Here is a 9,903-nt window from a genome sequence, read left to right as displayed (position 1 = left end):
ACTTTGTGTTTCTGCAGGTCTGTCTCCACTGGAGACTCCTTCAGGACCACAGCCAGCAGCTCCAAGGTTTGGTGTCTCCACGGTCCGTTGCACCCCCAGAGATTGATTCTCTGTTTTAAAATTTAGAGTTGTAACTTTGAAGCAATTCTATTAGTGTAATACTTTAAAGTAAAGGGTGACAACCCAGAATATGTGCGGTTCAGAACCCCTTCATGAGAAGTACAAACAGAGATTCTGCTATGTCGCCCAGATCAGCATCACTGGGCTCCCACCTTGAAGCCAGGCCTGGTGTTGGGGCTTGCTGGCAAGTACCTGGTGACTGGGGCTCCTCCCAGTTGCCCCAATCGGGCCTACCCTGAAGGAAACGACGTGGGATCACTCTCTCGGGGGCCCACCACCTGCTGGGTACCTCAAAATGGGTCTTTGCGATATAGTTTGGTTGGTCGTCCCCAGGGGACTGTGGTTTTGGCCTACAGGAAAAACAGCACTTCAGAGTACGCAACCTTCTTGGTGTCTCTGGAAGGAGTTTCGAAAGTGCCCCAACGAGGGACTCCATTGCCCCCCTGGGCGACTTCAATGCCCACGTGGACAATAGCAGTGGTGCCTGGAGCGGTGTGATTGGTAGGAATGACCGGGGACTCCGGCTTCCTCCCACCGTCCAAAAACATGCCTCATAGGTTCATTGGTGACTCTAATTGCCCCTAGGTGTGAATGTGAGTGAATGTGTGTGATTGGGGCCCTGTGACAGACTGGCGACCTGTCCAGGGTGTACCCCGCCTTCGCCCATCAGCAGCCGGGTTAGGCTCCGGCACCCCGCGACCCTGACAGGGAAGAAGCAGTCAGGAAAATGAATGAATGAATGTTCAAACACAAGCGTGTCCACCTTCCCACCTGGGATCAGGACACCCTCGGCAGGAGATCAATGATCAACTTTGTAGTTGTTAACATTCAACTGTGTATCTTGGACACTCTGGTAATTAAAGGAGCAGAGGTGTTCACTGATCACTACCTGGAAGTTAGTTGGACAGCTGGTGTGGATCAACCCCACTCTACTCTCAATGCTGAGAGCTCTCTGTTTACACTCTCCTGCTAGCTTAGAGCCCCTCACCCCCAACCTAACATTAGAGGTGCAATAATATGAAAACTATCCAGCTGTACAGTTTAGGTCCAGATTCCAGCTCAGATCAGAACAAAGACGCTCATGGATCTATTTGTCTGGAAGCATCAGAGCATGGAGCTGCTGCCGATACTATATCACAAATAAGATCTTTTGCTAACAGCATTTTTCATCCTGTCACAACAATTCGAATAAAGAAATGCGGTTTTTAGTTTGCTATTCTTTATTAATGTCAGAAAAATCCTACATGAACAAAAACACCAAAACTCTGTGATCAGTGGGTCTTTAGAGGGACAAACAAACATTAGAATGTTTCCTGTAAGACTGAAAGGAAAACCTTTACGTCTTTTATATTACTTTTATTGGGAAAAACCCCAAAGGTTGATGGGATTGACCTTTCCTACGAATCGCGGCTTCCTGACGGCCGCGCATGCGCAGTGCCGGGTCTCCTTCATCGTGCCCTGTCTCGTCAGAGCTCCTGCTAAGCTAGCCCGCTGTCAGTCTCAGCAGCATCACGCCCGGGACGCTCGCGGCTCCGCAGACTCCGCCTTGAACTGCCCTCCGCTGCACAGGTGAGCGCGCTCTCCGGTCCCCCGCGAGGCGAGACACCCCCCCCCCTCCCCCGGTTGCGTTTGTCACACCGGTGCGTTCTCCGTTCACCGTCATTGTCATCTTCGGGGGGATGCGGGGCTCTTAGCTAGCGCTCCGGCTAACGGTTTCCGTTATGTAACGATGCTGAGCCTCGGAGCGCGCGCGCGCCGTGTAATCCCGCACGAGCGGCTCTGCGGTTTTCGCCGCAGCGTGGCTCCGTGTCTGCCCCCCGCAGACTTCTGGGGGTTAGCTGCTGCTTTCCGTTAGCTAGCTACACCCCCCCGTCCTTTGTCCCCCATCAGAGATGCAGGAGTCACGTGACTCTGTTCATCATGGATCCTCCATCCGAACATGTGAGCCATAAAACAAATCCACTAATCTGTTTATGAGAGAAATATGATCCTTCTTTAAATGTATAGATGAGATGCTGCTGTAAACAATAATTCAAATGTCTCATTTTAGCAGCACTAATGTGGTAAATTAATAGAAACTAAAGTGAACTTTATAATAATAATGACATCAAAAACATGTATAATTAAAACTGTCGTTTGATGTTCACATCAGCGTTTCCTGTTTCATTATTCAGTATTTACATTCACTGTGTCAGTTTGGTAGTTTCAGTTAAATCTTGGTTATTTTATGTGTAGAAACTAGAAAAATGTTTTCCTCAACAAAAATCCATCATTTAGGATTTTATTTTATTTCTTTATGGTTACAGAGTTTGGGTCACGTGATCCGTCTGTTACTGAGAACTAAAACACAAACATCACCTGTTTGTTCATTTAAATGCTTTTTCCACTAAAACTGCAGGCGTGTAGATGACTTTCAAAATAAAAGCTCTGTGAGCCGAAGTCACGTGATCACTGCTTCACCTCCTGGGTTCAAATTCAATCCTGGGATTGACCTCTTCCTGCTTTTCTTTCTGCAACATTTTAGGCATGTTGTTTTTATTTTTTTGATTGGCAGGTGGGCCGATCCTACTTTTTTTCACTTTACTGCTGAGGTGGGCGGAGTTAAACTCCAGCCCCTCCCAGCCCTGCGGGTGTGGAGGACGATGGCTGGTTGAGGTCAAACGTACAAGCGTCTCCTCGACACACAGGTTGATCTGTTGCTGTTTGAGCCTGAAAAGCTGCTTAATTGCTTCTGGGCGGAGCAACGCTTGCCCCTCCCACTCCGGCCTCCTTATGGCTGTGAGACTTCAGCTGTAAATGCTGCGGATCGATTCACTCACTGAAACGGGTTGAAATGAGGAATTTCTGTAATTCTGTCCTAATTAATTCCGGGTTTCCTGATCGTCTCGGATCAGATCCTTCATGAGTGTCGTGTCTCCTGCAGCATCATGGCCGTCCCTCCTTCATACTCAGACCTGGGCAAAGCCGCCAAGGACATCTTCAGCAAAGGCTACGGTGAGTGATCGGCGCCAGAGAAACCTTTGGCGCCGCAGAGCCTCCGTCCTTTGATCCAAACATCAGCTGATGGTTCTGAACATGTTTTCAAATCCAGTTTTTTTCTTTTTCTTTGCTGATAAATTCTCTTCTGATGACGTTGATGTTTTTCAAACTTTTGTTAATTAAATGTTACATTTATGATGGAGTTTTGAGGATCCTCTTCTAAAGTAGAAGCCACGTTTAGTCACACGGGAATTCTGGGAAAAACCGTGTTTCTGAGCTCAGAGGGAATCCTGTTGGAGGTTTCTGTGAAGGAGAGAACAGAACCTCAGAGCCACAGGAAGCTGCTCCTCTCAGGGTCGTCTCACGTGACCTCTGAGGAATCTCCAGCTCAGCATCAGCTGTGGACCTCCACAGGGATTCGAACCTTTGACCGCTTCCCCCTGAAGCGAACAAACGTTTCTCTGTCCGTCTGAAGACACAGATGTTCATGTTTCCTCCAGAGGAGGAACCTCAAACCTCCTCGTCGTTATGGGGTGTTGAACGCTGTCTCCGTCCCGCAGGGTTCGGTCTGGTGAAGTTGGACCTGAAGACCAAGTCTCAGAGTGGAGTGGTGAGCGCCCTTTCCTTCCTCTGGGTTCTGAGCTGCAGATAAATCCTCGATTCTCTTCCTCTCAAAGTCGGAGCTTAAAGTTGTTCCTGCTGAGCTCCTCCTGCTGTGTGTGTGTGTGTGTGTGTGCGCACGTGCGCGTGCATGCGTGCCTCTCCTAACCGCTGCTCTGTCTCCACGCTGCCGCCGGACTGCTCGCGCTCAAACATAGATGGTAAGATCAGCGTCAGAGCCGGCGCCGCCATCGCAGTTCTGCCGCCTTTCTCCTCCGTCTTTAGTAGTTGTGGTTTGTGTCCCTGACGGCCCTGCATGCCGGCCCGTCAGAACCAGACCTGCATGCCGGCCCATCAGAACCAGACCCGCATGCAGGCCCGTTAGAACCAGACCCGCATGCCGGCCCGTCAGAACCAGAACCCCATGCAGGCTGATCAGAACCAGACCCACATGCCGGCCCGTCAGAACCAGACCCGCATGCCGGCCCGTCAGAACCAGCGCCACTTCTTTTCTTTCCGTTTTAGTCCTCATTTCATCGTTTCGTTCATTCATGTCTGGATTCTAACAAGAGTCCAAACTCAGAGCGGGTCACTCAGAACTTTGTCAATAAAACTTTATTGATCCTCAGAAGCAGAAAAAACAGTTTTAAACTTGAGGAAAAATCCATGACTGTGTCAAAGAACTGGACAGAGTGGCCCCTCCCCCCTGGTATTCCAAACAGGAAGTACCTGGTGGCTCCAAAAGACTTCTCTGTAAAAATAAGCAGCTTTTCCTCAGTCACTCGATAGACTCGTGACTCGTGACCATGTGTGACGAGTCGCTTCCAGCTGAACGCTGTTAAAGCAGATTCACATCAATAATAATAAAAGGCCATCTAAACAAACGTAACTGACATTTGTACCAAATGTATTTTAGAAATGTCCTACCTGGTTTCATAAAACACAAACATTGTAATCCTGCAGTCAGAACAGCAGCTGATCCACTAAATCCTCTGGATGATATCAAACCAGTCGTGGATTATTTCTCTCTGATAACCCGGTTAAAGTTAGACGAAGGTTACAAGAACTTGAATTCTGCTGGTTTAAATATGAAGGTAATTATCATTTTATTCCTTTAACCTGTGCTAATGCTAACGCTAGCATTAGCTTTGGCTGACGTGGAGCTGCAGAAGTTAAAAAGTTTCCTAAATTTCCGTTCTCACATAATCCTGTAAACAGATCAAAAGTCAGATAATTCCAGCGTCTGACACTAAAGTCAAACGTCTTCCTGTTGTGATGTTTCTGCTGCGGTCAGTGAGCTGCTGTTAGCTCAGCCGCGGTTCTAACGTCACTGCTGTTGGCTCAGCCGCGGTTCTAACGTCACTGCTGTTAGCTCAGCCGCGGTTCTAACGTCACTCTTTGTTTTTGTTCAGAACTTACAGGAAAATAAATGTAAAATATGATCAAATCCATTCAAGCTGTTACCAAAAATATGAAAGTGACTTTTTCAACGTAATGTTATAAAATACGTTCTCCCAGAAAGGGATTTTTTATTTATTTATTTTTTAACGTGACCGCTCTTATTTTGAAAGCTGAACCTTCATGTCTCTATAGCTGCTCTGAACATTTTCACTCGAAAGCCATTCCTGTGTCACAATTATCCTGTAGAACAAGTACATTTATCCGTGCAGACGTGCACGATGTTCGTCTCTGCTGCAGGTATTAATGTGAACAACATGAATTTCTATCAGTTTTTGTTCTGAAATAACATCAGTCAACGTAGAACAGAGGAAAATCGGCTCAAATGAAGGTCGAGATTTTCAGTAAAACCTCCAATACTGGAGGATTATTCAACTTCAGATTTAGATCTGAGACAGGAAATGACAATACAGTCATAAACGAGGACTCAGACCGACGGGAACCAATCACAGCTCACTCCCTCTGGCTCCAACATGGCGGCGTCCGTCTGCAAAGAAATATCAACTCAATCGACGTCATTTAGTTTGGAGCCTAAATAAACCTTTTTATTGGCATGACGTCACACCAGCTCAGTCCAGTTCAATGGATGATCTTCAACTTACACTCTGGAGCATGGCGATTACCCAGAATTCTTTGTGGTTAAAATAATAATAATATTAATAAACGTCTCATTACTCGCTCTTATGTTACTTCTAAGTTACTTTCTTAGTAAAATCTCCAGAAGAAACTAAAGTTATAAGAACTCTGTGACCCGGTGGTGGAGTGTCCGCCCTTAGATTGGTTGGTCGTGGGTTTAAATCCTCGTTCTAGTCGAACGAAGACTCAAAGACTCTGAAGATGTTCATCCAATAGTTCCTGACTGTCAGAGCCCCCCCACTACCACCAGGAGGAGGGGCCAAACGCGGGGACAAATGACCTCTGACCTCTGACTGCACGGCGGCCGTCTGCTTGCTTTAACCCCTCCCCCCAGCATTTACGCTAGTTTGAGTGTTTGAGTTTCTTGTTCTCATGTCTGGTTTTCTGCTGTAAACGATGCTGGATGAGACCAGCTGAGGTCGTCAGGGTCCACGTGGTCCGGTCCACAGAACCAGAACCAGACTAAAACTATGACTCAAATAACGTTAAAGCAGCTGGAAAAGACTCTGCTTTGAACACGTGCACGCTCCTCATCTCTGTGCACGAAGCTCCTGAGCAGAATCCAGACTTCCATCAAAACTGGTTTAAAAATCAGGATTTCTGCACCAGAAACCAACAAACTAAACTTCAAGTTGATCTGAAGCAGAAACGTGGTTCTGGTGACTCGGAGATGAAGACAAAAGAAAGTTCTGAGGTTCTGGAGGGAACAGACTGCAGCTTCCTGTAATGACGGCGTTCTGACACCGGGTGGCAGCAAAAACACTCAACCAGCTGCACCATAAACTGATTACAGCCAAAACAATCTGAAAGTTTAATAAAATGAAAGAAATCTACGAGAAAACTCATTTGTACTTTTCCTTTTATGTAAAGGTTATGATCATTTTTATGATCGTTTATTAAAGTAAACATCAACTACAGTCTTTTGATCAATTTGGACAAAACAAACCGAGTTCTGCAGATTTTGTTTCTCGTTTTTTTGCTGCTTCAGTGAAAAAAGCTGAAAAATAGGAGAATTAACAGAGAAATAACAGAATTTTTTCTAATATTTGACTAAAAATCGAATATTTGTACTTTAGAGCTGAAACGTCACATTTCTGTCAAACATCTTCAGGTTTCCATGTTTTTTCACCATTTTCTCATTAAACTCTTAAATATTTCTAAAGCAAAGTCCATCTAAATCTGAGAACTTCTGTTATTATTAATTATCGTGAAGCTTCTGGACGAGGGATGAAGTGGAAGAAAAAGTCTTAAAAACAGATAAAACGGTTCCGAATGAAAACAGATCTGTTGATAAATGTAGGATCTGCTTAGAAGACGTTAAAAGTTCCTGTTTGGGTCAAAACTGTTTTTATTTCAGTCCTAAAACCACCAAAGAAGAAACATGAAACTTTAGTTTCATTTTGTGTCTTTTTTGGTTTTTGTCGTCACGCTGACGTAGGATCGTCTGACAGATCCGCTCCGTCGTCTCAGTTTTTCGTAGCTTCAGGTGAAGCGTCCTGACGTGGGGGCGTGGTCTGTGTGCGTCCGCAGGAGTTCAACACGTCCGGCTCCAGCAACACGGACACCGGGAAGGCGTCCGGCAGCCTGGAGACCAAGTACAAGATGAAGGAGGTGGGGCTTAGCGTCACGCAGAAGTGGAACACGGACAACACGCTGGCGACCGAGGTCTCCGTGGAGGACCAGGTGAGTCTGCGGCGCCGCACGCCGTCAGTCTGCGGGGCTGAAACCTGCTGACTCCTCCCCCTTCTCTGCCTGCAGCTAGCTCAAGGACTGAAGGTCGGCCTGGACACGTCGTTCGTGCCGAACACGGGGTGAGGCTGACCTGCGCTCCTCGCCGCCGCCGTCCCTCATCAGACCCAGATTCACTTCCTGTCCAGTTTAGCTGAACTTCTCGTTTTCAGGAAGAAGAGCGGGAAACTGAAGACCGGCTACAAGCGCGACTACGTCAACCTGGGCTGCGACGTGGACTTTGAGGGTCCCATCATCCACGCCGCCGCCGTTCTGGGCTACGAAGGCTGGCTGCTCGGCTACCAGATGGCGTTCGACACGGCCAAATCCAAACTGTCCCAGAGCAACTTCGCTCTGGGTTACCGCGCCGGCGACTTCCAGCTGCACACCAACGTGTGAGTGTCTGCTGCAGCTGAAGGTCGCTGAAGGTCGCTGAAGGTCGCTGAAGGTCGCTGAAGGTCGTAGCTCCGCAGGCGGGAACGGTCGTCCTTTTTCATCATCTCGACGATCGTCTGAGTTTCTGAGTGTGAGAGTAGATGAGACAGACGACACGCACAGATCTAACAGCTGGTGGACTGAAGGCCGCTCAGGTGTTCCTCAGGTAAACCTGTTGAGCTACACCTGCTTAACCTCCAGGTTGTTTCAGTTTGGACTGAAAACAGTAGAAAAGAGCTGAACTTTGTTCATCACGTGAAGCTACAATGACCAGTGAAAATCTGCTCATTGGAGAAATAAAAGCAGAGTTTGTCTGAAAAACAAACTGCATCCACTGCTGCCTGCTAGAAACGGCTGCTCAGAGCGGGCTAACCGTTAGCCGTATGGATTTATGAAAAATAAGCAACAATGAACCACAAGTAGAAAAACGAATTTAGTCCCAAATAGAAGAACGTTTTAGGAAATAGTGAAAAGTCATCTTTTTCGCCTCAGCAAACGCCTGTGCTGATCCCGTCCTGAAGTTCTGGTTCTGGTTCTGCTCTCAGGAACGACGGCACCGAGTTCGGCGGCTCCATCTACCAGAAGGTGAACGACGAGCTGGAGACGGCGGTCACTTTGGCGTGGACCGCCGGCAGCAACAACACTCGCTTCGGCGTCGCCGGCAAATACAAGCTGGACAAAGACGCGTCTCTGTCTGTGAGTGCTGGCTCCGCCCTCTTTTCTTCTGACCACTCACGAACCTCGACGTCACGCCTCCTCCTCTCTCCCCTGACAGGTGAAAGTGAACAATGCCAGTCTGGTTGGAATCGGCTACACCCAGAGCCTTCGGTCAGGTAAGCCCCGCCCTCGGTTCTGGTCAGATTCGGTTTCACACTGAGCTGTCGAGAGCTGACCAAACCCGTTCTAACAGCTGCTCTGTTTGAGCATCTCATGAGGGGTCATGTGACCTCAGGGTCATGTGACCTCAGGGCTCCCCTCCCCATCCCTGCAATGTGAAAGCAGCGGGTGGATGTGGGCGGAGTTTTCTGACGGTGACTCCTCTGGTTTCAGGCGTTAAGGTCACCCTCTCCGCCCTCATCGACGGGAAGAACTTCAACGCCGGCGGACACAAAGTCGGCATGGGCTTCGAGCTGGAAGCATAAGCCCCGCCCCTCCCCTCCACCACCTCCTTCAGCCCCTCCCCCTCTGGTTTCTTCTCACCCCTGGGATGGGAGGAGCTGAGGCTCGGGCAGCCGGGCCGCGGCGGCGCCCCGACGAGAAAAGCGACACTCTTTATGTCCCTGTAGGTTCTGGATGTCGTAGATGTTTGTCTCAACTTGTAGCTCGTTGCAGATGTTGATCCTTAAAGCATGTCAGAGGAGACCAGCCCGGCCGCCCGCTCAGCGCCGCGCCATCGTTTTCATTCCTTCAGTTTTTGGCGGCAGACAGAGTCCTCCACCGCCGGCGGCGGCTCAGGGCGTTCCCACCCCCAGAGTTTTCTGCAGAAACTGGAGGAGGAGCATTTTTGAAACCACACTCCTGATATCAGTGAGATCAGCGGGGCTCCGCCCCCTCGCCATCATGAATCCTTCCATCACAGGAATGTTTTTGTTTGAGCTCATCGTCAGGATGGAGGTTCACGTTCTTCTCGTCTAGACACAGTACCTCGTTTTTCCAGCGTAAACTAAGGAATTCTAATAAAACGATGGAAAAACATCTGTGTGGTGGTTTCTGTCCAGAGCCGATGATCAGATCAGGATTTGAATTTAATCCTCAGGATTAGAAAAATGACGTTTGTCTGAGCAGAACCACAGAACGAAAACGTACAAAAATAATAAGTAAAAATGCTGGAGATGAAAGAACAGCGAGTCTCATTTCAATGACCTCTCCTCGCCGCCCCCTTTGACCCCCCCGATAGGCTGAGCAGCTGCTGAACGCCCCTCCCTCAGAGCTGTTGTCCACCTTTTG

At 48.3% G+C, this 9,903-nt stretch overlaps 1 protein-coding gene across 2 annotated transcripts; it reads left to right on the top strand.

Annotated features, from left to right (window-relative positions):
- Positions 1-1,532: 1,532 nt before the first annotated feature.
- On the top strand, positions 1,533-9,651 carry zgc:56235 (uncharacterized protein LOC393186 homolog). Of its 2 annotated transcripts, XM_024298870.2 has the most exons (10): positions 1,533-1,689; positions 3,044-3,114; positions 3,660-3,709; positions 3,918-3,920; positions 7,324-7,476; positions 7,552-7,604; positions 7,695-7,916; positions 8,502-8,652; positions 8,732-8,789; positions 9,007-9,651. In XM_024298870.2, the coding sequence occupies exons 2-10, from the start codon at positions 3,048-3,050 to the stop codon at positions 9,096-9,098; spliced, it is 849 nt and encodes a 282-aa protein (XP_024154638.2). In that variant the 5' UTR covers positions 1,533-1,689; positions 3,044-3,047; the 3' UTR covers positions 9,099-9,651. The 2 variants fall into 2 exon arrangements, with proteins under 2 accessions (XP_024154638.2, XP_024154639.2); XM_024298871.2 differs by lacking the exon at positions 3,918-3,920.
- The last annotated feature ends 252 nt before the right edge of the window (positions 9,652-9,903 follow it).

This window comes from Oryzias melastigma, linkage group LG12 (assembly GCF_002922805.2).
Source record: "Oryzias melastigma strain HK-1 linkage group LG12, ASM292280v2, whole genome shotgun sequence".
NCBI lineage: Eukaryota > Metazoa > Chordata > Actinopteri > Beloniformes > Adrianichthyidae > Oryzias > Oryzias melastigma.
The sequence above is the reverse complement of the archived record's forward strand: the minus strand, read 5'-3'. Positions and strand labels throughout refer to the sequence as shown.